This window comes from Oryx dammah, unplaced genomic scaffold (genome assembly GCF_014754425.2).
Source record: "Oryx dammah isolate SB20612 unplaced genomic scaffold, SCBI_Odam_1.1 HiC_scaffold_3, whole genome shotgun sequence".
NCBI classification, from domain to species: Eukaryota; Metazoa; Chordata; class Mammalia; order Artiodactyla; family Bovidae; genus Oryx; species Oryx dammah.
Genome location: NW_024070187.1, coordinates 112,067,013 through 112,092,730, shown reverse-complemented (window position 1 = coordinate 112,092,730; position 25,718 = coordinate 112,067,013). Strand labels below are relative to the sequence as shown.

At 52.7% G+C, this 25,718-nt stretch overlaps 3 protein-coding genes and 1 non-coding gene across 9 annotated transcripts in view; 1 reads left to right on the top strand and 3 right to left on the bottom strand.

The window, feature by feature from the left end:
• Positions 1–463, bottom strand: part of TADA2B (transcriptional adaptor 2B) — a 16,063-nt gene extending 15,600 nt beyond the window's left edge. Inside the window, exons 1-2 of the mRNA XM_040237339.1 lie at positions 414–463; positions 18–180 (exon numbers count right to left, since the gene is read on the bottom strand). Of these exons, the coding sequence (XP_040093273.1) occupies positions 18–180; positions 414–463 (213 nt within the window). The remainder of the gene's footprint in view (positions 1–17; positions 181–413) is intronic.
• Positions 92–3,344, top strand: CCDC96 (coiled-coil domain containing 96). Its single transcript, XM_040237598.1, has one exon. It carries the CDS (start codon positions 639–641, stop codon positions 2,301–2,303), a length of 1,665 nt encoding a protein of 554 aa, XP_040093532.1. The 5' UTR covers positions 92–638; the 3' UTR covers positions 2,304–3,344.
• Positions 3,345–7,161: 3,817 nt separating this feature from the next.
• The window catches only part of TBC1D14 (TBC1 domain family member 14), a 119,229-nt gene continuing 100,672 nt past the window's right edge, over positions 7,162–25,718 (bottom strand). For 3 of the 6 annotated variants that reach the window (XM_040237592.1, XM_040237594.1, XM_040237593.1), the window contains 3 exons: positions 16,129–16,387; positions 10,362–10,436; positions 7,162–9,678 (listed from right to left, as the gene is read on the bottom strand). In XM_040237592.1, the coding sequence (XP_040093526.1) occupies positions 9,613–9,678; positions 10,362–10,436; positions 16,129–16,387 (400 nt within the window). In that variant the 3' untranslated portion in view covers positions 7,162–9,612. The remainder of the gene's footprint in view (positions 9,679–10,361; positions 10,437–16,128; positions 16,388–25,718) is intronic. The other 3 variants (XM_040237595.1, XM_040237596.1, XM_040237597.1) reach the window with 1 other exon arrangement.
• On the bottom strand, positions 19,060–19,132 carry TRNAA-UGC. Its single transcript has one exon. It is a non-coding gene; the product is annotated as a tRNA-Ala (tRNA).

Below are 25,718 nucleotides of genomic sequence, written 5' to 3'. Positions count from 1 at the left end.
GGCCTGCCGGGCCGCGCGTCCCGCCTCAGCGCGCAGGCGCCCTCGGACCGGCCCGGCCGCGCACCGCGCAGGCGCCGCCGCGCGGAGGGGGGTGGGAGTAGGGGAGCCCGGCCCGCCGCTCTGCGCCTGCGCACCCCTACCTCCAGTTGCCGGCCGCCTCGCCTCAGAGGCCCAGGCGCTCTGGCAAGCGGGCGGAAAAGGAAGCCGGGGCGGGACGCGTCCCGCCCCTTCTCGGTGCGAGCCTACGTCCTCCGCCAATCAAAGCCGCCTCCCGTCGTCCGGAGGTGACCACCTATTGGTCTGCTCTGGCCGGGAGGCGGGGAGGAGAAGGGGGCGGAGCCCAAGGCCCTGGAAAGTGGGCGGAAAAGGAAGCGCGGAGGGACGCGCCCCGCCCCTTCTGGGTACGAGCCTACGCTCTCCGCCAATCAAAGCTGCCCCCCGTCGTTCGGGAGCGGCCTCCCATTGATCTGCTCTGGCCGGGAAGGCGGGGAGGAGAAAGGGCGGGGCGTGGGACAGAGGTCCAGCCAATCGCCGGGCCCCTCCGCGCGCGCCCCTGGTTGCCCCTGGTTGCCCCTGGAAACCAAATATCCAGCAGCTCCCCGCTGGAGGGTCTGCAGCGGTGACTCGGAGGGAGGGAGATGGACGACCACACTGGGGACCCCGAAACGGAAGATGGAGAGGTGGAGAGCCTGACCTCGCGGGTGTCCGGGGTCAAGGCCAGCTCCGTCCCCCAGTCCCCGGTGGAACCCGCGGAGCCGGAGCCGGTGACGAAGACCGTGGAGGCTTCGGAGGAAGGTGCCGCCGCGCCGAAGCCGGCCAAATCCCAGGAAGGGCTGGCGGTCACCGAAGCTGCTGGCGAGGAGGGGCCCGGAGAGCTTGAGAGCCCAGCCGAGGCCCAGGAGGAAGCCGAGCCAGGGGAGCCGCGGGAGGCCGGGCCTGGGGAGCCAGCCGAGCCGGAGCCCGAGGTACCCGAGGAGGAGGGAGTGGAGGAGGAAGGCGAAGAAGAGGAGGCGGCGGCGGCGGCTGCGGCGGCGGCGGAGGAGCCCAGGAGGAAGGAAGTCCCGTCGCAGGTCTCCCTGCAGCAGACCACGGCCGGTAAGGAAGAGGCCGCGGCAGCCCGGGGCGCTGAGCGGGAAGGCCAGGTAGAGGAGGAGGAAGAGAGCGAGGCGAGCGAGGAGGGGCTGGAGGCTCGGGTCCCCCAGAAAGACGAGGACGAGCTGAGAAACCTGGACGAGGGGCTTGTGCTCGAGCCTTACGACTGGAGCGAGGAGGTGCAGAGGCAGCAGGAGCAGCAGCTGCGCGCCGAGCTTCTGGAGCAGTACCGCGCCCTGGTGGTGGAGCGCGGCCGCTACCAACGCTACAACATCTACCTGCAGCACAAGATCTTCGAGGCGCTGCGCAAGAAGAAGGGTGTGGAGGCCGCCGCCGAGGCGCCTGGAGGCGACAGGGGCGCGGAGCCCGAGGCCCCCGAGAAAGAGCAGGCCTACCTCCGCCATCTGGCCGTCCTGGAGGACCTGCGGAAGCAGGAGGCCGACGACCTGCGCTGGTATCACCACGAGCTGGACCAGCTGAAGCTGCAGTGCCAAGAGAAGGTCTCCCGGGTGGACAAGGAGTGGCGGCGCTTCCAGGCGCTCAAGAAGCAGGTGGTGATGCAGGCCATGGGCAGCTGCCGGATGAGGGGCGGCCGCCAGGTCGCTCTGCGAGAGGTGGAGCAGATCCAGGCGCTGGAGGATAAGAAGGAGAAGGAGATGAGCGCAGTGAGGCTAGAGAACGTGCAGCTGAAGCAGAGCCTGGTGCATTTTGAAACCAGGATGAGGACCCAGGAGGACCTGACCGAGGGCCTGCTCCTGATAGACTTTGAACAGCTCAAGATCGAGAACCAGACCTTCAACGAGAAGGTCGAGGAGCGGAATGAGGAGCTCCTGAAACTGCGTGGCAAGGTGACCAACAACGTGCAGATAATAACTCATGTGAAGGAAAAGTTACACTTTGTGGACATAGAAAACATGTGTAAAAAGGCAGAGCTCATGGAGATTGAGGCTCAGGTGGCCCAGAAGAGGGACATCTTGACCAAGACTAAGCAAGCCCGAGATGGCCTGCGGCTTGACAACATCAGGCTGAATCAGAAATGTGGGCTTCTGGGCAAGGAATCCCTCCTCCGGGACATGGAAGAGAAGGTGGACAGAACAGAGGTGCTCAACCAGCGCCTGGCGAGCCTGAAGCACCACCACGCCGGGCTCGTTCTGTCCTGCAGAGGCGTGAAGCAGAAGGTCAAGGAGGCCAAGGCCTTTCTGCCCTCCTGACTCAACTGATGGGCGACTTCGGTCTTAGCAAACTCCCCCCTTCACTAACTCCTCTTCTCTCTTTGTTACCACTCTTAAAAGGCCCCTGATGATTGGGATGAAAGTGTGTTTTGTATTCTTACTTTTTCAGCTTCCAAATTAATGCTGAGCACAGAATTGAGTTAAATATAGAGAAAATAGTAAAACAAGTACAGAGAAACAAACAGGGATGGCTTAATGTACTGACTTCTCATAAAAAGCTGTCACAGACCTTTTTCTGTCTGAGCAATTCTATAATTTCAGTGTCCTGACACTGAGGAGAACTGATCCTCCTCCGTGTTCAAGAGGGTTCAACAAACGGGCAGGGTGCCCAGAAAATTCCTGTGCACTAAACGCATGAGTAAATCCTCTTTGAATGGTTTGAACTGTGTGGTCCTGAATCGCTCGTTTCAGTTCAAACCTCACCAATTCCCTTAAAACTGTTTTGCATGTAAGCAGCGCTAGCTTCTGGGGTAATCAACACCCAGGAAGAGGAGGGATGAGAAACAGGGAGAAGAGCCTTGTCCAATGAAAGGAGGCTCAGTCTGTCTAACTGTGAATGTCTGTTTCTGGCTCAAGGACAGTCTTCAATGCTAATGAAACGTTTTCTTGGACCCACTAAAGAAATGCATTGATTCGTACCCAAAGTGAAATTTTGTTTTCCAGTGAAGACAAAATGGTGACTGTACTGTGTCTTGCAGGTGCAAAACATACAGAGTGGTGTGACTGCTGAGTGTCCATAAGCCTTTCGTTTTCAGCAAGATATTTTCAGACCTTAGACCGTCACTAAGCACATGATTTTTTTTTACTGTGTCAAATATTAAGATGTCTATCATCCCTTGAGTTAATGTAAGAAACACCTGACAGGTCTATCCCCTTAACCTGAAGTCAGCGACGGCTGTTTTAAGGTTTCTTTGATGCTTTGGGAGTCAGGGGCTTTCTTTCTTCTTAGTTTTAGATTGAATTTTGAGATGTGCAGTTTGGGGCTTAAAAGCATTCTTCCAGGCCTAAATTTAAGAAGTATCATAAGAAGGGTGATCTCTTCTTTGGTGCTAAATACCTTTAGAAAACCCCACTGCAGGCAGATGACTCGGTTGTGAGACTGTCACAATAACTTTGGTCTTTTGATGACATTTTGTTTTCTAAAGTGCTTTCCCTTTAAAGCCAGTGAAGACTGATTAGAATTCCCTAACTTCCACAGCATGAATACGCTTTTATAATAGCGTAATCAAAGCACACAAATGTAACAGTGAGGAGAGTAAGAAGCTTTGCCTTCCTGCTTCCCTTCTGTTTTTCCTCTACAATTTTTGTCTTCTCTCCATCCTGTTGATCAAGACCAAAGTCAAATAGTGATTCCCTGGCAGAGAGAACTTGGTTTTTCCTGTGCTTCAAACTGGGAATAGCAGTGGCTCACTCTTTTGTGGCTGGGGAGGTTCAAATTGGCAACAGGCTCGGTGCCTACAGCTTCTATTATGAGTCTCCTGCCTTCGGTTCACTAGAGAGAGAACAGGTATTTTCAGCTGACTTTGAACCACCGGCAATTACCCAGGTGGATTTCCTCACCAGCCTTCAACCTGGTGACCAGTAGGTCTCTGGGCTGGGTTGGGGAGGGGTGTGGTGTGGTGTGTGTCTGTGTATTCAGTTGTGTTTAAGCTGCAAAGTTACCGATGTCCTCTCAAATTATGTTACCTGTGCTGAAGATGTTCCAGTTGACTAGAAGGTAATTATCTTCTGTTAATTATTTCATAACAAAGTTCTAATAACTCACAAGCTGTTTCAGACAGACCACATCCGAGGAAGAACGCCAGGGACCCAAAAATCATCGTCCCCCTCCCTCAGCGCCTGACAGCTGTCTGCAGGCACAGCCCCACCCCAGCCTGTGACCCACTCACCCCTCTGTGACTGTACCCCGAGGAGACAAAGACCCTGGAAGGCAGACAGTGAGTTTCTCATCCTCCCTGGTGACCAGCACAGTGTGCCGTAGAGTCGGGGTTTAATAAATTTGTTGGGTTAATAATATCCATGTTAGTCTCATTTGCTGAATATATTCATTACTTGAATTCCTATTATGTGTCAGGCAAGTCCCATGCCGGATTCAAAAATGATTACAGGTAGTAACGAGGATGTCTCAGTGAAGTAGAGCCAATGAAGACATGGACAGGGAGGCAGGCTCGTAGCTTTGGAAGGAGGACCCCAGAGCCCCACAGTTCCTCCCGCTTCCTCGAGGGGACAGCTACAGAGCAGTGCCCAAGTCCGGACTAGAAACCCCTAAAACTAAGCTGATTCTTATGAACACTAAAAGGCTATATTTTTTTTTTCTTCTGTCAAAAAGTACAGGGCCTGAAAAATGGAGGCACAAGAAAATCTAAATGAGATGTCCATGAAAGTAGCCTCTTGGTTTTCTGCTTTCAACATTTTATCCTAATTTAGAAAATAAAACGCACAACAACTTGCTAATCTTTGGGTAGATGGCCAAGGCCTTTCCTTAAGGGTAGAATCTTTGATTCTCGAATTGTCTATGGCATCTTAAATTTCTTGCAAAATAACCACAGTGCAGACTCCATTATCCTCCTCTTTCAAATCCTGGCCACACCACTTCTTCCATCAGGCAGGTGGCTCGGCCTCTGTGTGCTTCGGTTTCCTCAGTACTGACTTCAGCGTTGTCCTGAGGATGAAACATACTTTAATAAAGGCTTAATGCGGTGCCTGGCACACAGTCCACTTGCAACAGATTCTAAGTATTCTCCAGCTGTCTCGCCCACGTCCCACTCAATAGCATTCGAAAGAGATTTGCCTTTGAGACTTTTCAAAGCTTTTAGTGTTCTTAGAAGAAACAGTTTCTTTTCACAACACTGGTTTGACATAGCATTTAATTGAATTATGTAAATACAATAACTAACACCATTGGCATAAAAAAACTTGAGAAGTGCTCATGGAAGTAGCTGTGTCCGTGCCAGACAGCAGCCTATCTGGCAAGGGAGATTGAGGGTGAACGAGCCTTTTTATAAAAGTGATCTGAGCTGGATGTGGCCGCTGTTACAGAGGGTTTTTTGTTTGTTGTCGGCATCGGTGGCAGGAGGGACGCAGGCACTACCTGGATAAAGCCCAAGGCATCTGAAAAGGAAATGCTTCTTCACCACTAAATGAAAACCATTTTTGGGTGACAAGTGAAATTTTTTAGTTCCTCAGTGGAAATACGTGCTTTTCTTTTCGTGTAAGTTCATCTGCAGTCATTATTTAGACTTTTACCACGAGTCAGGCGTGCAAGCTTGCTCAGTCGCTTTGGTCGTGTCCAACTCTTTGTGACCCCATGGACTGTAGCCTGCCAGGTTCCTCTGTCCACGGGATTCTCCAGGCAAGAAGACTGGATTGAATCTGTGCCTCCTGCATTTCCAGCAGATTCTTTACTTGCTGAGCCACCTGGGAAGTGTGTCTTCTATAAAAAGAGAGTTCATCCACCCCCAATTCGTAGTTTGTTTTAAACTTTGAGATGGTCTTAGGGTAACGAAGCATGCAGATGCTACGGATGAAAGGGACCCCAGGAGACTACTTCCACGGTGTCCCGTCTGAGGACCTGGCTCTAAGGCTTCCCTCTGCTGGCCATACCCCTCCTCTAGTCTTCCTGGTGACCCGCAGCTCACCGCAAGGCCCAGCTGGGGGGCACCCGCCTCCCCGCCCTGCTGGCACAGCACCTCCTTCCCTCTCTTGCCTTCTTGGCAGGCTGCACACTTCGGGGAGTGGTTGTCTTTGAACTGTCAGCCCCCTAGTTTCTCTTAGGAAAACACTCCCCAACTTCCACCCTTGCCACGGCTTGGGCTTTGGTGGGGGGGGGGGGGTCACCCCTCAGGGCCAGCCGTCGGGCACGGCTCTGCCTCCTCAGAGCTGAGGTCAGGAGCCCCCGAGCAACACGTTCTCTGGGGAGCCGTGTTTCTGACCAAGGGCTGGGGAGCCACAGGCCAGAGTCTGAGTCCCCACTCTGCCACCACGTGGCCGGAGGGGCCCACGCAGATCTCTTCTGAGCCATACCTCCAACGACAGGGTGTGAGAGCTGCCGCGGAGATAAATGAGGTCATCCTGGCGACTGAGCCCCAGGCCTGGCATGGGTGGAGCAGTGAGCGAAGCCCCAGCTGTGAACCCTTGATAACTCTCCACCAGCCTCAGCCTGCAGGCTGGTGGAGACCACAGGGCAGTGCCTGGGGCAGGTCACCTGTGCACAGGGAAGGCGCTGTTTCTGAGCCGTGCAGGGCTCAGAGACATCGGACCAAAGGGCCCAGAAGCCAGGCACCTGAGACCGGAAGGACCAGCACGCACACCAGCAACGTGAGATCCATCGCCCTGCCGGCTCCGGGACCTGAAGGACCACTTCTTGCTCACCGCCACCGCAGCGAGGGAGCACTGCTGGTCTCCGCCCCCGAGACGGGGAGAGACCCCGGGCAGCAGCGGACACCTGGCAGGTTCCGGGTCAGGGGAAGAGCCAGGTGGCTGGCCCGGAGAGCCTGACGCTCTGCTGGGATGGGGGGCAGGCGCGGGTGGTAGGGGCGTGAGCAGGTGAGCGGGGCAGGTGCGTGGGGCAGGTGCGTGGGCCGGGGGACCAGGGGCTAAAGCTGCAGGTGGTCAGGCTCGGGGGGGCAGCAAGCCTGGGGCTCCCCTCGGCCTGGAAGGGGGAAAGCGCTAACTTTCTGATCCCCTGACCAAATCACCGTAACCGAACCACCTGTTTTATTTAACTGAGACTAGTAAGTAAGTGTATTTGAAAATATTCAAATAGCACGATGCTCAAAGTCAAATGTTATCATACTTTGGGGTGAGAACTCTAACTTGAAACCAAACGGCAGTGAACGTAAGCAACAATTTTACATGACTTTTTATTTAATAAAACCACATATTTACAATTCAAAAAGCCCTAGTTTGATACACTTTACTAAATAAAATTAAAGGTTAACTGTACAAGCAATTAAAACATGATATGTAGCAAGTGTTATCAGTTTTCTATCAGCAAACTATTTAAAATAGTCAAAAACGGAGCAGTTAAAAAGTACCCTTTAAAGTGAAATCCCAGATGGGATTTCAGTGACTGGTGGGGACACGGCAACTGGCTCTGAGGTGCCAGCCGCAGAGGCCCCAACCCTGACATCTCACTTTCTGAAAATCAGTGGCACCAGAAGTGGGGAGGGCCGACTTCCTAAGGGGGCTGCACTTCCAATTCTGTTTCTGGTTTTCCGAAACCAGAATGGCAAGCAGACAAGTGCAGCCCTGTGAGGCCCGGCTGCCCTCTGCCCTCTGCCCTCTGCGGCAAGTGGCTGAGCGACCCTAGACTGGGACCTCGAACTTCCCAGACTCCCGAGTGGACACATCTAGCCAGCAGCGAGCTCGTGTGGTCCCTGAACAGGTCATGAAAACTTCCTCTGGACTACAGATCAGGAAGTGTTGCAGAATGGCCTGGAATCCTGCTTAAAAACTCAATGCATATACGGTGCTATCTGAAGAGACACGTCGAACCATCTGACAGCCACATCGAGGGCTGGGGGTGCTGACGGCACGTGGAGGCGCACAAACGCATTCTCAGAAACTGCCCGCGGCCCCGGGTGCGTCGCTTTCTGTCACCGCTTCCGGAACGTCTTTATGTACAGTAAGAAAATATATACATCTTTCACGAACAGAAAGCCTACGTCACGGGACAAGACCAGGAACCTCCGCGAGGAAGGGCATGAAGGGGCCAGCAGCCTGCTTTCGGCCCGGTCACACTCAGCCTCTCGCAGAGTCCGGGAACGGCTGCCCCGGCGCTCGGTGGAGATGGAAGACCTCCTCCAGGGGTCAGGAGGGTCGGCGCTTCAAGGCCGAGGCAGAAAGTGGTGGGGGATGCTCTGCAAGCTCCCCGGGGAGTTCAGCAAGAACAGGAGGTGGGAAAGGACACGTGGGACAGAGCCGGGGTGGAGGGTGTGAGGACGGCCAGCGGCTCGGCAGCTTGCTTTGTACCTGAAGTGTCATCGGCGGGCACGGCAAGTGGAGAAAAACCTATAAAACTAACACCGTGGTTAGGCTCCACCCCGAGGGAGGACGTATGGCTGAGAATGGCAGCTGGGCAGCAAGTGCCCATGGGCCTGGCCTCCCGAGTGCCCCAGAGACCGGCGCGTGCACACATGGGAGCCATGTCCGTGCGGACGGGCCTGTCCTTTGGACTTCTTCGTGCTGATGGTCTTCACATCTCTGAATTCAGATAACCAAAGCTCTTAATGCAAAGTTCGCCAAATGAGTCAAGGAAAAGCTGGGACAAAAAGGTGGTGAATGAAGTGTGGGGGGGGGGGCGACGCTGAGAATTCCTGACAAGCTAACTGAACCGCTGGACGCGTGCTGCTCGCGCCCCGGTGCCCACAGCCATCCTGTGAGTGGACTGTGTGAGGCGGGGTCACCACCCCAGGGACGGCGCCTGCCCTGCAGGGACAGGAGGAGCGCCCGCCCCACGCGGGCTGGCCCGGCCTCCCAGGAACCGGTGGGCGGCCAGGGGCAGGGCGTCTTGCCCCCCGCACCTGGCTCAGAGAGGCAGGCTCTGCTCTAACGCCCGTCTCTACTGCTGCAAGGTCTGGGTGAGCCACAACTGCTGGACAAATGGGGGTGCAGTCTCTGGGACAGCAGGGCACCCCCCGGAACCTGAGCGTGCGCTGTCAGCCCCGGTGCTGGAATTTTGTCAAGGCAACGTGGTAAAAGGTCAGCCTGAAGGTCAGATCACGTGTGTTGGGGGAGCCCACACACCAGCGGCTGTCCTCTGAGAGCCCGTCTTCCCGTCCTGCTGTCTTTGGTAGGCAGGCTTCAAAAACATGACCTGCGGCTCTGGAAGGATTACCTCGGCAACTAAAATCAGCAGTCCCTTTTGGACTAAAATATGTAGATGTGAGCCAATGCCATCTCTGAGGTCTCCCAAATAACATTTCTCATGCACCTTGGCTAACGAAAAATTGTAATGTGCTTTCCGGTAGTTGACATAAAAGCATTACAATTTAATTAACTTTTGCTGAAATGAGGGGAGGGAATTGGCCGCTGCCCTATTTTTAAACCATGCAAAATATGCAGTGGTTGGCCATGGTCCTCATTCCACTGAGCTTAAGGCTTAGCCTTGGTTTAATTCTTTAAAAGTGTTTTTTTGTTTGTTGTGTTGTGTTTAAGGCCAACTCCAGCACTAGGGATCAAACGTGGAAACAGCCCCTGTCCTCCGGAGCTGCCAGGGCATCCGCCTGAAGCTACACAGGTGCCACGTGGAGCCTGCTTCCCAGCTGATCACGAGTCCACTGCCTCGTCAGTGCCGCAGAGACGGGCTTCCTTTCTCCATTTCCCTGCTGTCCTTCTGCAAGGCGGTCAGCACCTGGGAATCACAGGGAGACACCGGTGGGCGACTGGCAACACATGGACACAGGTCCTCACGGCCTCCCCAGCGGCCACTCCTCCCATCCACCTTCCACATTCCTGCAGACTCATCTTTCTACCATGGAATCCAGGTCACACCCTCTCTGGGCTAGGACGTTAGCCCAGGGACTTCCCTCTGGGCACTAGCCGTCCAGGCCAGGCTACTGGGCTCTGCCCCTTCCAGGCTGGCTGCAGCCGCCCGCGCTCCCCACCAGCGGAGCCAGGCCCCCCGCTCCCGAAGGCTCACGTGCCCTGGCGCCTTCCCGTGCTGCTGCCCCCTCTGCCTCGTCCCTCTCTTCTCACCAGGGAACGACCAATCCTTCTAAGGCCCAGGAGACACCAGCTCCCGGCCAGGCCTCCCCGCACGTCCCCAGGGCGATTTAGCTCCCTCCTCCTCCTCCTCCTCCTCCTCCTCCTCGCTGCTCTGAGCTCTAAGTTAACACCTTTATTTTTAAAAGCATGACATTCCACTGTGATTGCTTAACAACAGCAGGGACAGGATGGGCCCATTTGCTGCAGCCATGCAGAACACCGCCAGGCACCTCCCACAGAACAGCCATGTAACCCAAACAACGTGGAAGGCAGGGAGCGGCAGACACTCACATGAGCAACCTGCTAAAAGCCACACGGATCCACACTTACATGGGTCTTACTTCGGAACCAAGGGGATCTCCAGAGCACCAGTTCCTGAAACTCCTTGGGCCCAGCACTGGACCACTTTAGGCGAAGTACAAGTGACAAGGGGTAAAGCAGAAACCCTGCATGAGGGTTTCAAATGCATGGCACAGAGGGCTGCTGGCAGCTGGAAGCCCCCTCTCCTCCTCTGAGCTAGACGGCCAGCCAAACACAGCCACAGAACTGTTTGCTAAAGCACAGCAGGATCTTACCCTTAAGCACTGTATTTAAGAGAAACGGGCACAAACCACAGTTCCCGTGGGACCTGGAACTAACAAACTCAGTGGAGAGGCCCACCGTCAGGCTAACTTCTATTACCGCCCCACTGTTAGAGGGCATCCTACTCTCTAATAACCCTTGACCTGGTCTTAACCGGTAATTTTCACCTAAAATGCAAGAAGCAGAATGACAGATCTGGACTCGGCCCATCTGTCTGTGCGTGTCCCAGCAGGTGTGTGGACCAGGGCGGGGAAGGACCAGGGAAACACAGAGGGAGGCCAGCAGACCGCAGCTGTGCGCGATGGGAAGCCAAGGCAGCACTGGCTCTGAGGAAGGGCCCTGGCTCTCTGCAGCCACTTCAGAGCATCAGTGCAAGGGGCTGAGTCCCAGGAGACTCCAGAACACGCTCACGCGCAGGCGGGCGTGCACCTGTGCAGTCCACGGGGGACCCCACTCAGAGGCCCTGCCCAGCCCAGTGCTCTGCAGTGGCCATCCTCAAACCCTTGACACTAATTCTGAACGCGAGGCCCCACACCTTCATCGTGTGTTGCCCATTTATTTCTTAACCAGAGAAAGGTTCTTCTTCCCTCTCACCAGATCCCTGATAATTATATAGCTGGTCCTGCTCACACAGGAGCTGAAGTTTCTGTTTTTTTTTTTTTAACAGCTTACTGAGACATAACTCACATACCATACATAAAATTCACCCACTTCATGTGTTCAATTTGGTGGCTTTTAATACAGTCATGGATAACGTGCGGCCCTCGGCACAGCCAATCTCGGGGCATTTTCCTCGGGGCACGAGTAGCCCCTGCCCTCCAGCTGTCACAGCACTATCCCGCTCGCCAGGTCCCGTCTCTACAGCTCCCTTTCTGAAACTGCACGGGAGTGGGGCCGCACAGTGTGTGGTCTGCAGTCTGGCTTTCTGTTCTGAAGGTGCACCCACACAGTCACAGGAGTCAGTACTTCACTCCTTTTTATAAACTGAATGCATTTACCTCGGAACTGTAACGTACAGCACACTAAGCAGAGAGCAGCGCCCCCGCCCCCCGGCTGGTAAAACCAGGGGAGCGTCTCATGGTGTTACCCAAGGGCCTGCCACAGCAGCTGCGCTCTTTCCCTAAAGACCCGAAGGAAGGAAGGCCACCAGCCAGAGAGCATCACAGCAGGGGAGAGAGGTCCAGCTCGGGGGCAGACCAAAGGGCCCAGGGCAGAGCGGACCCTCTCTGGGTAATAAATGAATAGTCATTGGATTGTGTACTCTAAAAGGGGTGAAGTTCATGGTACTGTAAATAATTAAAACTGTGAAACAAAAATAAATAGGCCGCTAACTAAGATCAGAGCTCAGTTCAGTTCAGTTGCTCAGTCGTATCCGACTCTTTGCAACCCCATGAATCGCAGCACGCCAGGCCTCCCTGTCCATCACCAACTCCCGGAGTTCACTCAGACTCACGTCCATCGAGTCCGTGATGCCATCCAGCCATCTCATCCTCTGTCGTCCCCTTCTCCTCCTGCCCCCAATCTCTCCCAGCATCAGAGTCTTTTCCAGTGAGTCAACTCTTCGTATGAGCTGGCCAAAGTATTGGAGTTTCAGCTTTAGCATCATTCCTTCCAAAAAAATCCCAGGGCTGATGTCCTTCAGAACGGACTGGTTGGATCTCCTTCCAGTCCAAGGGACTCTCAAGAGTCTTCTCCAACACCACAGTTCAAAAGCATCAATTCTTCGGCACTCAGCCTTCTTCATAGTCCAACTCTCACATCCATACATGACCACTGGAAAAACCATAGCCTTGAATAGGCGGACCTTAGTCGGCAAAGTAATGTCTCTGCTTTTGAATATACTATCTAGGTTGGTCATAACTTTTCTTCCAAGGAGTAAGCGTCTTTTAATTTCATGGCTGCAGTCACCATCTACAGTGATTTTGGAGCCCCCCAAAATAAGTCTGACACTGTTTCCACTGTTTCCCCATCTACTTCCCATGAAGTGATGGGACCAGATGCCATGATCTGCGTTTTCTGAATGTTGAGCTTTAAGCCAACTTTTTCACTCTCCTCTTTCACTTTCATCAAGAGGCTTTTGAGTTCCTCTTCACTTTCTGCCATAAGGGTGGTGTCATCTGCATATCTGAGGTTACTGATATTTCTCCCGGCAATCTTGATTCCAGCTTGTGTTTCTTCCAGTCCAGTGTTTCTCACGATGTACTCTGCATAGAAGTTAAATAAGCAGGGTGACAATATACAGGCTTGACGTACTCCTTTTCCTATTTGGAACCAGTCTGTTGTTCCATATCCAGTTCTAACTGTTGCTTCCTGACCTGCATATAGGTTTCTCAAGAGGCAGGTCAGGTGGTCTGTATTCCCATCTCTTTCAGAATTTTCCACAGTTTCTTGTGATCCACACAGTCAAAGGCTTTGGCATAGTCAACAAAGCAGAAATAGATGTTTTTCTGGAACTCTCTTGCTTTTTCCATGATCCAGCGGATGTTGGCAATTTGATCTCTGGTTCCTCTGCCTTTTCTAAAACCAGCTTGAACATCAGGAAGTTCATGGTTCACGTATTGCTGAAGCCTGGCTTGGAGAATGTTGAGCATTACTTTACTAGCGTGTGAGATGAGTGCAATTGTGTGGTAGTTGTAGCATTCTTCGGCATTGCCTTTCTTTGGGATTGGAATGAAAACTGACCTTTTCCAGTCCTGTGGCCACTGCTGAGTTTTCCCAATTTGCTGGCATCTTCAGTGCAGCACTTTCACAGCATCATCTTTCAGGATTTGTAATAGCTCAACTGGAATTCCATCACCTCCACTAGCTTTGTTTGTAGTGATGCTTTCTAAGGCCCACTTGACTTCACATTCCAGGATGTCTGGCTCTAGATTAATGATCACACCATCATGATTATCTGGGTCGTGAAGATCTTTTTTGTACAGTTCTTCTATTTCTTTGCATTGATCGCTGAAGAAGGCTTTCTTATCTCTTCTTGCTATTCTCTGGAACTCTGCATTCAGATGCTTATATCTTTCCTTTTCTCCTTTGCTTTTCACCTCTCTTCTTTTCACAGCTATTTGTAAGGCCTCCCTAGACAGCCATTTTGCTTTTTTGCATTTCTTTTCCATGGGGATTCTTGCCTTGAGAACCCCATGAACAGTATGAAAAGGCAAAATGATAGGATACTGAAAGAGGAACGCCCCAGGTCAGCAGGTGCCCAATATGCTACTGGAGATCAGTGGAGAAATAACTACAGAAAGAATGAAGGGATGGAGCCAAAGCAAAAACAATACCCAGCTGTGGATGTGACTGGTGATAGAAACAAGGTCCGATGCTGTAAAGAGCAATATTGCATAGGAACCTGGAATGTCAGGTCCATGAATCAAGGCAAATTGGAAGTGGTCAAACAGGAGATGGCAAGAGTGAACGTCGACATTCTAGGAATCAGCGAATGAAAATGGACTGGAATGGGTGAATTTAACTCAGATGACCATTATATCTACTACTGTGGGCAGGAATCCCTTAGAAGAAATGGAGTAGACATCATGGTCAACAAAAGAGTCTGAAATGCAATACTTGGATGCAATCTCAAAAATGACAGAATGATCTCTGTTCGTTTCCAAGGCAAATCATTCAATATCACCGTAATCCAAGCCTATGCCCCAACCAGTATTGCTGAAGAAGCTGAAGTTGAATGGTTCTATGAAGACCTACAAGATCTTTTAGGACTAACACTCCAAAAAGATGTCCTTTTCATTATAGGGGGCTGGAATGCAAAAGTAGGAAGTCAAGAAACACCTGGAGTAACAGGCAAATTTGGCCTTGGAATGTGGAATGAAGCAGGGCAAAGACTAATAGAGTTTTGCCAAGAAAATGCACTGGTCATAGCAAACACCCTCTTCCAACAACACAAAAGACTCTACACATGGACATCACCAGATGGTCAACACCGAAATCAGATTGATTATATTCTTTGCAGCCAAAGATGGAGAAGTTCTATACAGTCAACAAAAACAAGACCGGGAGCTGACTGTGGCTCAGATCATGAACTCCTTATTGCTAAATTCAGACTCAAATTGAAGAAAGTAGGGAAAACCGCTAGACCATTCAAGTATGACCTAAATCAAATCCCTTATGATTATACAGTGGAAGTGAGAAATAGATTTAAGGACCTAGATCTGATAGACAGAGTGCCTGATGAACTATGGAATGAGGTTCGTGACATTGTACAGGAGATAGGGATCGAGACCAATCCCATGGAAAAGAAATGCAAAAAACTAAGATCAGAGAGAGCCAGTCAAATCACCTGTGAAGTAATCTGGCCAAACATAAAAACTGGGAGCTTCCTCGAGCCTCCAGGTCTGTCAATTTACAGGAAAGAGAGTAGAAGGACCACGATGAACACAACCACAGGGATAGAAGCAGCAAAATCCAGACTGTGACAAGTGCTACTGGACGTGACCTCGTTTCTTCAATAAGTAAAGGGAGGGAAAAGTGGAAAGGAGGGGTAACCCTGTACATTGTAAGAAGACGTGAAAGACTGTTCATCCAATTACAATGTGTAGGCCTTATCTAGATCTTGATTTAAGCCAACAACAAAGCTACTGCTGATGTCTGAAAACAGAAATCTGAAAGCTGACGGGATGCTTGACAGGCACATGGGGGTTAGTTATTCTCTCTTCTTCTATTTTGCATGTACCTTAAATCTTCCAGTAATAAAAAAACCGTAAATCAGGAACAAGCACCAATGGCAAAGACAAGGCTCCCCAGGGCATGGTGCTCAGGCCAGCCGAGCGCACACAGCTCCTGAGGCCAGGTGCTCTATTTCCCTTTCAAACGACAAAGACTAGGAACCAGGCCTAGGAGCGAAGTCCAGAGGGGAAGTGGGGAGCCGGGAGGACGCGCTCCCCTGCGGTCAGCCAGACAGCCCTGAGGGCAGCTGCCGGAGCTCCAGCAACAGGTCCAGGGAGCCCTCCCCTCCCCTCCCACCACTGAGGACACACGGCCCCTCTCTGCGCCTCCTCTGTCAGTGAGAGGGCGACAGGTCAGCCCCCTTGGCTCTCTGTCTCTGGGATTTAGAGAAGGGGGGAGCTTGGTTCACAAAGGGCCGTCCACCAGGCGGGGGCCTGCACTGCTACCGTTGTTCAGTTGCCCCGTCGTGCCTGACCCTTTGCGACCCCGTGGACTGAACCCGCCAGGCTCCTCTGGCCATGGGAATACTCCAGGCGAGAACACTGAGGCAGGCTGCCCTTTTCTTCTCTAGGGGATCCTCCCAGCCCAGGGATCAAACCTTCGTCTCCTGCGCCGTAGGCCGGTTCTCCACCATCGGAGCCACCTGGGAAGCCCCTGTTGGAGGGGTGGGGAGATTTTCCTTCTCCAGCTCCTTCGTTCAGAGGAAACGACTGTCTAAGACCCTGTGCGGCAAAGCCAGGCCCCAAACCCAGGGCACCTTCGAGAGGGCTGATTCCTCACAAGGCGCTCCGCATAACCCGCTTCCTCAACCGGACAGGATAGGGAACAAAAGCCCACTCACCTGAGCCCACTTCTTGTTTCGACTTTGCATCTGAATGCTGGCGATGGAAGCAAAGAACTCCTCGGCAGGCAGGTCCTCTGGCAGCCGCGTGAGGAACTGGGCCACGTGAATGAAGTCCATCCTGGTCAGGACGTCCTGGAACAGCCTGAGGAGGCCCAGGGCCGTGCGGAACAGGAACTCCTCCCCGTCACGGCAGAACACGTCCCAGACCCGGCAGGCCAGGTCGAGGGGCAGGGACTTGCTGTAGAGAGTGAAGATCCTGGGGGAGAGAGGGGGCGTCAGATCCCGGAAGTTCCACAATGGAGCCCTGGCTCAGGGCCGAGCCCTCCGGCGCGCCTGAGTTTAGGCCCTTTCACTCTTCACGTCCTCGGTGGGGAGGGGGCGGGGTGGAAGAGCTCTGGCCCGCATCACGCTGAAGGTCAATTTAAACGTTTTCTAAAACAGCATGATCAGCTTTCACAAAGAATCTCAAACAACATACAGCTTCCGAATTAGACACTGTACTTCGGCATGCAACACGTTTATCACGAACCTACTACGTGCTTATTCTTACTCTGAGGCAGGCGCTAGACATTAAGTCAATAAGGCAGGCAGAGCTTCGTTTGGTGGGAAATAAAAACAGCCAACGGAAATGCGTAATGGAATTGATGCGCACGCACCTGGCGTCTGAGGAGCGCTGCACACGTTCCTCCCGGCAGGGGCCACAGAAGGAACAGGGTAGTTTTCTGAGTAAATCTGACAGAGGATCCCAGGAAACTGAGCTCATATTTAAAACCATCAGGTGAAAAGAGTGAGACACAGATATGCTTTCCCTTAAAAAACTGTTGACAATCACAATTCAAACCACCAAACACACAGTCTTCGGTGACCAGAGCATGTCAACAGGTAGGTGAGTCCAGGCCAACTGTGTGGGGCCCAGTCCTCCCACCGCCCCAGGGCTGAATCCGGGGCATCTCCTGACCCCACACCCAGACAGATGCGCCCACCCGCCTGGGCTCCCTCCACCCCAGGGCTCTGAGGATGCGCCGTCCGCCCCCACCCTCCCCACAGATGCCGCCCCCAGGCAGGGAGCCCCGCACCCCCACCCTACATCGGACCCAGCATCTAGCATCTCTGTGACACATCTGTGTCCACAAGCTCCCAGGCCACTCCAGGATGTCACAGGCGTCAGGGAGCGGGTCTCGCTGCCTTCCCACCAGACAATCCTCACTGCTCCTGGGAAATCACTTTTCCACAGGCTGCAGTATTCCCTGAGTGCCCATGCTGCCTCAGGTGCTGCGCTCAGGATGCAGGCCGCCTTGGTCAGGAGGTCCTGTCACCCAGCCTTTACAGCAGGACTCTCCCCTGCAGTGGGGTCTACACCACGCTGGCAAGTCTGCTCACAAATTGCAAGGCTCTCTGCCTGCCGAGACCACCAGGGTGTGAACTCCAGCCTCGCCCCTGGAAGGGTGCTCTGCCCCAGAAACAGCCTTTCCTCCAGGACCTGGGGGAACAGGCATGCAGTGAAGGCAGTGCATTCAACCCAGCAAAGCTAACGAAGAGCCCATAATGCTCGTCACTTTGTCGACAAAGCTCCGTCTAGTCAAAGCTATGGTTTTTCCAGTAGTCATGTATGGACATGAGAGCTGGACCACAAAGGCGGCTTGAGTGACAAAGAATGGATGCTTTTGAACTGTGGTGCTGGAGAAGACTCTCGAGAGTCCCATGGACTCCAAGGAGATCCAACTGGTCAATCCTAAAGGAAATCAAACCTGAATATTCACTGGAAGGACTGATGCTGAGGCTCCAATACTTTGGCCACCTGATGGGAAGAACTGACTCACTGGAAAAGACCCTGATGCTGGGAAAGACTGAAGGCAGGAGGAGAAGGGGATGACAGGATGAGATGGCTGGATGGCATCACCGACTCAAAGGACATGAGTTTGAGCAAACTCTGGGAGTTGATGATGGACAGGGAAGCCTGGTGTGCTGCAGTCCATGGGGTCGCAAAGAGTTGGACACGACCGAACAACAAACGTTCAGGCCCATCCCTTGACAGTGCTTTAAAACTCAGAGATTCAAGAAAGGTTAGATTTCAAATCAGACGTTAGAAGAGGGACACAGAGGTCTGAGAAAAATCACTGCAGCTCCTGCCACCAATAGTGAAAGAACTAGACCCTGAACACATGCCCTCCAAGTCCGGAGTGGGCCATGTGCCCTCAGGCAAAGGCGAGGAAAGACCCCCTTACCTTTAAAGCCACAACAAACCTTCTGCCTGAGCTCCTTACTGTCTCAAAACACAGAAAACCACCTCATCACTTAGTCTAGAAAACAAAGTTTGAGAGAGAGCCAAGAGATCTTTGTTTTGAGTGCCAATCTGAACATTCTCAACTCTAGAGGACATTTTATTTTTAAAAAACGAAAAGCAAGTGACCTAATCCTCATTATCACTTACCTGCCAATTCACAGGTGAAAAGTCACACGTTTACATCTTAAAAGCAGAGTAGTCTTAAGGGCAAAAAAAGACTGGTAAAATTGAGTGGCTACAGGCAAAGAGAGAGACAGCAGAAGAAATTTCTCTAACACAATATTCTTCAGATTTGTGTGTGGTCTTTGTAAACTGCTTCAGATATATTGTGAAGCTGATGTCCTAATGATCAAGAGCCCCAGACTCACCCTGTAGGGAGCAGTGGTTCCAGTGCTACTTACTGTTACATTTTCTTAAAAATGTATACAAAAAAGATACATTTTAAACACATTAGAAGTATTGTCTATGGAACAGAATGAGGATGGGATAAAGAGTAACTTCAGACAAACAAGACTTACATGAAATAGTGACTAGTTTACCATGAACTCAGAAGTATGATCAACCTAATCCTCTTCAACTAACATTTTTTAACAGATACTTTTTTTAAACTTTATTTTTTGGCCACATGGCCTGTGGGAGCTTAGCTCCCCAACCAGGGATCAAACCTGAGCCCTCTGCATTGCAAGTGCAAAGCCTTGACCACTGGACCACCAGGGAGGTCCCTCAATTTACATTTTTTTAAAAATTCACAAGAATTCACCAGTTAAGCTGTTAGCAACCGTCTGCCTGGCTGAGTTGGCAAATACAGACTATTTGCAGGTAGCATTTGTGGTGCAGAAACTGTTCAAAGTGCAAAAACTCGCACTGAACTTAGGATGAACTTATACTTAAAATAAGCACAGCCAAGCCCAGTCCTCCCCACCACCCCTGCAAAGCAACGCCACGCTGAAGGCTTGTGATGCCCTCCTGCTCGATGCTGCCGACCATCCCCCATCACTCCACGAGCAGCTCTTGAGATCTGAGCCCTGCTGATTCTAAGCTGCACATCATAAACGGCTTTTAAAGCCTGTTCTATGCCAGCCACTGTTCTTTGTGGTGAGAATACGCAGAATCCAGCAGAACAGAAAGCTTTCCCTGCCCTCGTGGGTAGAAAAGCTGAATGAAGCGCACAGAACATCAGATGTGGATTCAAATAAAAAGCAGGGTGGGAGGCAGGGACCGCCAGTCTGGGTGTGTGAACAGGACGGTCAGGGAGAAGGCGTGACTGCAAAACGACACTTCCACAAAGCCCCGAGGAGGAAGCCCCAGACAGAGCACACAGTGAGCTCGCAGCTCGGAGGCAGAGGTAACCCAGCGCGTCCGCTGACGGGCCAGGAGGCCACTGTGCTTGAAGCCGTAACAGCCAAAGGGAGACCCGTGAGGGTGTCTGCGGGGACAGGGGCCCAGCACACGGGACCCTACAGGCTACTGCAAGGCCTGCGGGTTTCCCTCTGCATGAGACGGAAAACTAGTGAAGGGGCTGAGCAGGGGAAGGGCCCGTCCCCTGTGCTGAGCTCTTGCAGGGGAACGCAGGCCTCGCTGGGGCGGCCACTGAACCCTCCAGGCAGGTCGGCACAGGACTGCAGCAGAGGGGCCAGCCCGAAGTAGAGCGAACGTGGACGCACCTCACGGGAAACGCGATGGGTGGGTCTGAGGGGCAACTCCACAGGTGGAGCTGCGGGACCTCTGACTCGGACCTGAGCTCAAGTCACCGGACATCCAGGTGGATGCGTGAATCAATTTCAAGTTCAGAGGAGGGCTCTGGGGCTGGTGACAGTTTGTGTATAGATGGTGCCAGATAAAGGAAATATTCTGGAATCACAGAGTGAAGAATGTCAAATGCTGCTGCAAAGTCAAAGCAAGATGGAGACCTGATCACCAAGCTTGTCGTTCATGTGGAAAACTATAAATTGTGTCATACACAGTATCGTTTACTATCTTCAGGGACTGAAATGGAACCATTAAGACCTTGACTCTTACTGTATCTTAAATAAAATGTGTCTTTTAAAGAAAAGCATGTAGAAGTTTTCCCCTGACAACATGTCTCCTCACCACAGCTTGGCCTCAGACGGCCCTCCTGAGAAGGCTGCTTCCTGCCCCTGGGCTGGGCTGGGCCTCTCCCGTCAGCTGCTCACACAGCGCCTCACACATCTGTCTCACAACAGCCATCAAACGGGGATGGAACCCCAGCCGCCCTCCCTACTCTGAGCCCCGAGACCCAGGAGGCCTTCCAGCAGCCACCTCCCTGCCCCTGGGCTCCTGCATGGGGCCACCTGTGCCCCACTCGAGAGTCCAGGGTCCCTGCCTGCCAGCCTCCTGCCTCCAAGACGGGTGTTCCCCTCTCATCCTCCCCTAGAGCGCAGCGCTCAGACGGCTCCAGGGTCCCCAGGCTCCCTGCCTCCCCGCCCCACCTCCACTTTCACTGGAAAACCTTTCTGCAGCAGCAGCTGTCAAACGCTTCCCTGTATCTTCAGCGGCACTCAGAGTCAAAACCAGCGAGTGAACAGGACTTGGAAACAACGCTCTTGCATTTACTCTCAGAAGAGCTTACTAGGTGCGGGTGGACAGCCGCTCGGCTCCCAGGGGGCCGAGGTGAGCCCGGCGTGGCCCGCAGCCCAGGACCCGCAGTCCAGGACCCGCAGTCAGAGCACATGGATGAGGGGGCTGCTGCATGCACGCCGCCCCTCCCCCGCCTCGAGGCTTCTTGCCTGCTCCTCACAGGGAGCCCTGAGTGTCATCCTTCTCCAAGCAGGATGAGCGTGAGGAAGGCAGGACGGACAGGGAAGGCTCCCCGGCCCTCCCAGGACTGTGGTGCGCTTCCGGCACAGGAAGCGGGAACCCCAGGACTTTTCACCTGCAGGACAGGAGTGCTGTGCTCCCCAGTACGACTGCACATTACTACACTGGGTATCAAAAAAGGACAGCTTCAGGGCTGCCTTGGGGGCTCGGTGGCCAATGCAGGAGACACAGGTTCAATCAGTGCTATCAGTTCAGTTCAGTTCAGTTCAGTTCAGTTCAGTTCAGTTCAGTTCAGTCGCTCAGTCGTGTCCGACTCTTCGCGACCCCATGAATCGCAGCACGCCAGGCCTCCCTGTCCATCACCAACTCCCGGAGTTCACTCAGACTCACGTCCATCGAGTTGGTGATGCCATCCAGCCATCTCATCCTCTGTCGTCCCCTTCTCCTCCTGCCCCCAATCCTACGGGAAGACCATGTCTCGAAGTAACTAAGAACTAAGTAATGGAGTAACAGTTCTGATAGTTCATCCGAACTACTGAGCCTGTGCGAACAGCCCAGAAACCGCAACTGCTGAGCCTAGGAGTGAGAGCTACTGAATCGCCTGTGGCCGAGAGCCTGTAGTCTGCAGCACCAGTACCACGAGAAGACCGCACACCGCACCAGGGAGTGACCCCACCCGCCGCAGCTGGAGGAAAGCCCGCGCGGCAATAAAGACCCAGCACCGCAACTAAATAAAATCATGTTCAAAACGACGGCTTCAACCCCTTAAAAAAAAACAGTCATTCTATATTGCTAAACTAATAAGGGGCTAAAGGTGCATAAAAGACAACAAAGACAAATTGTGTGTCTCTATTTCCCCCATAAGGTATGTAAGAGGAACAGAACAATTTTGCTTTTGTTTTTCCTTTTTCCTGGCAAGACTTCACATTCCCAATGGCGATGTCTAACCTAACTGCTGGCCTGCAAACAGGGAGCAGGCCAGGGAGGGGAGACAGGGAAGCCAGGCCTGGAGGCAGAAGCTGCTTCTCAGAAATCGATGGTGGGAGAACGGACACCGCCCTGCGCTGCTCCTCAGAGTCCACAAGCAGTACACACTCCCAGGGCTGGGCGCTGCCCTACACGCTCCACCTGGCTCAGCCACGGCGACCCCTGAGGAAGACCCGTCATCATCTCCATTTCACAGGCAGTGGCGGTGTTCGGTCACTCAGTCGAGTCCGACGCTTTGCAACCCCGTGGACTGCAGCATGCCAGGCTTCCCTGTCCTTCACCATCTCCTAGAGCTTGCTCAAACTCATATCCATTGAGTCAATGATGCCATCGAACCATCTCATCCTCTGTTGCCCCCTTCTCCTCCTGCCCTCAATCTTTCCCAGCATCAGGGTCTTTTCCAGTGAGTTGGCTCTTCGCATCAGGTGGCCAAAGTACTAGAGCTTCACCATCAATCCTTCCAATGAATATTCAGGACTGATTTCCTTTAGAATTGACTGTTTGGATCTCCTTGCAGTCCAAGGAACTCTCAAGAGTCTTCTCCAAACCACAGTTCAAAAACATAAATTCTTCAGCGCTCAGCCTTCTTTGTGGTCCAACTCTCACATCCATATGTAACTACTGGAAAAACCACAGATGAGGAAATCACAAATGAAGGGAGGATGCACAAACATAGGTTTTAGCCTGAGGTAAAAGAGGAAAGTATCAAACCACTCAGTTCCAAAGGAAATCAACCCTGAATATTCACTGGAAGGACTGATGCTGATGCCGAAGCTCCAATACTCTGGCCACCTGATGCAAAGAGCTTACATTGGAAAAGACCCTGATGCTGGGAGAGACTGAAGGCAGGAGGAAAAGGGGATGACAGAGGACAAGATGGTTGGATGGCATCATTGCCTCAATGGATGTGAGTCTGAGCAAACTCAGGATACGGTAAAGGACAGGGGAGCGTGGCGTGCTGCAGTCCATGGGGTCACAGCGTCAGACACGCCTTGGCGACTGAACAGCAGCAAAAGGGGAAAGCTCACCTCACAGTGTCTTCACTGAGAGGACACCGCCGGAGACCTGGACTGACGTCCAGCTGTGCCCAGAGCATTTCCCCAAGACCGGCTCCTGCGAAGGAGCCTCCGCCCCCAGCGCTGGCTCAGGAAGCGGCCCTGAACCCCAGCCCACCCCACCTCGGTGCTCCCAGTGTCCTTAAACTCAGACTAGGAGCAGGTAACTACTCAACCTCCTTAGATTCTGTACGATTAAATAAAACAACATGAAACAACAGAGAACCACATTCATTTAAAAACTGAAGGTAGTTATATAAGTCTCCGTCCAAATGCAATTAACAAGCCTAACTCTTCCCCTCCACAATCCTAAAGCAAGCAGAGAACCACCTCTGAGCCCCCAGAGCACCCTCCAATTTGAGCCCAAAGGTGTTTCCACCTTAGATGCCAGCCCTGAGCAGGGGCTGCAAACAGCAGGTAAGTAATGTGAACCCTGCCTCAGCACCCAGCTCCATCATCCGCCAGGTGGGGGTGGGTGGGCCAGTGACCACAGGCGATGTGGGTCCTTCTGCCTGAAGGTCCCCCACCCTCAGGCTCCGAACACTCCTCCTGCGCTCCACACACATGCTAAGGAGGCCCCCACAAGGGGTGCCAGATGAGACTCAAACACCTGCAGCTCAGCAAGACAAGTTTGCTCTGGAGGAGTTTTTAGGTGCTGGGCTGGATGAAGCACAAGCTGGAATCAAGATTGCCAGGAGAAATATCAATAACCTCAGATACGCAGATGACACCAGACTTGTGGCAGCAAGCAAAGAACTAAAGAGCCTCTTGATGAAAGTAAAAGAGGAGAGTGAAAAATTTGGCTTAAAACTCAACATTCAGAAAGCTAATAAGATCATGGCATGTGGTCCCTTCACTTCATGGCAAATAGATGGGGAAACAATGGAAACAATGGCTGACTTTATTTTTTGGGGCTCCAAAATCACTGCAGATGGTGACCGCAGCCATGAAATTAAAAGACGCTTGCTCCTTGGAAGAAAAGTTATGACCAGCCTAGACAGCATATTAAAAAGCAAAGACATTACTTTGCCAATAAAGGTCCATCTAGTCAAAGCTATGGTTTTCCCAGTAGTCATGTATGGATGTGAGAGTTGGTCTATAAAGAAAGTTGGAGAAGACTCTTGAGAGTCCCTTGGACTGCAAGGAGATCCAACCAGTCCATCCTAAAGGAAATCAGTCCTGAATATTCATTGGAAGCTCTGATGCTGAAGCTGAAACTCCAATATTTTGGCCACCTGATGCAAAGAACTGATTCATTTGAAAAGACCCTGATGCTGGGAATGATTGAAGGCAGGAGAAGAAGGGAACGACAGAGGATGAGGTGGTTGGATGGCATCACCGACTCAATGGACATGAGTTTGAGAGTAAACTCTGGGAGTTGATGATGGACAGGGAGGCCTGGCGTGCTGCAGTCCATGGGGTTGCAAAGAGTTGGACACAACTGAGCGACTAAACTGACTGAAACCGGAAAGCAGAAGCGATGCGTGAAAAGGATGCTGGATGCCATGGAAACAGAACTCTTCCACCAGTAATTTCACCCCATCCTGCCTTTAAGGTAGAGACTCGGCATGATGACAGGATCTCCAAGTACCACCAAACGTTCCGGAAACATTAATCAGGATACAGAATGTTCTGTTTGATTATTTCATTAATTCAGGATTATCTATTACAAAACCTATCCATGCCTCCTAATAACTCAAATATTTGACAGCAGTGGGAAATATTCTGACAAGTTAACTGACCGCATGTCAGTTTTCCCACGAAACACAGACATCTGATAGTCTGAACGCTGGAAACTCTGTAGGAAGCCAGGCATGGAGGGCAAGAGCCCACTTGGCCCCTCTGTGTCTGTGTGAGCAGAGAGAGGAGACAAGCACACCGGGTAAGATCCCTGCCAGGACGGCCTCAGCGAGTGAATCTGAGTCTCCACCGTGAAGTCTCTGCAGCACTGGGCAGACGGCAGTCCCTGAACAGCGGGGGAAGCGGGCACCCCTGCGAGACGCAGGCTGGACTCTGTGCACCTCAGACGCGAGGAAGGGTCCCCTTGGGAGCGGGTGCATCCCTGGGTCCAGGACTCTGAGCCCAGCATGGGGCCGGGCGTGGGGGTCACTGAGGAGACTGACTGCACCGGGTCTACTGCAGGGGCAGCAAGAAACAGAGGTGCTCTCATGAAGGGAAGCCCCCACCGCTGTGGGGAGGGGAGAGAGAGGGGGCTCTGGAAGAGGGGCTCTCAGACTGGGCAAGACCATGTCTTTTAAAACTAATGCAATAACCCAGGGGGTGGAGAGAGTGTCCCACGACGGAAGAAGGAGCAAGTCCTAGATGTCTCCTGGCGGGCAGACAGGTCTCCCGTGAGCACCCACACGGCTCACCCAGGACACTGCAGCCAAACCGCGGGGGCCCACAGCCGTGCAGAGGGCCAAGGGGGCCGGGGGGCGGGGGTAGCGACCTGCAGCCTCTGCAGAAACATGCACAGGCGTGTG

Coding starts and splice junctions, on each gene's coding strand:
- CCDC96 (XM_040237598.1), top strand. CDS start 639: ATGGACGACCACACTGGGGACCCCGAAACGGAAGATGGAGAGGTGGAG.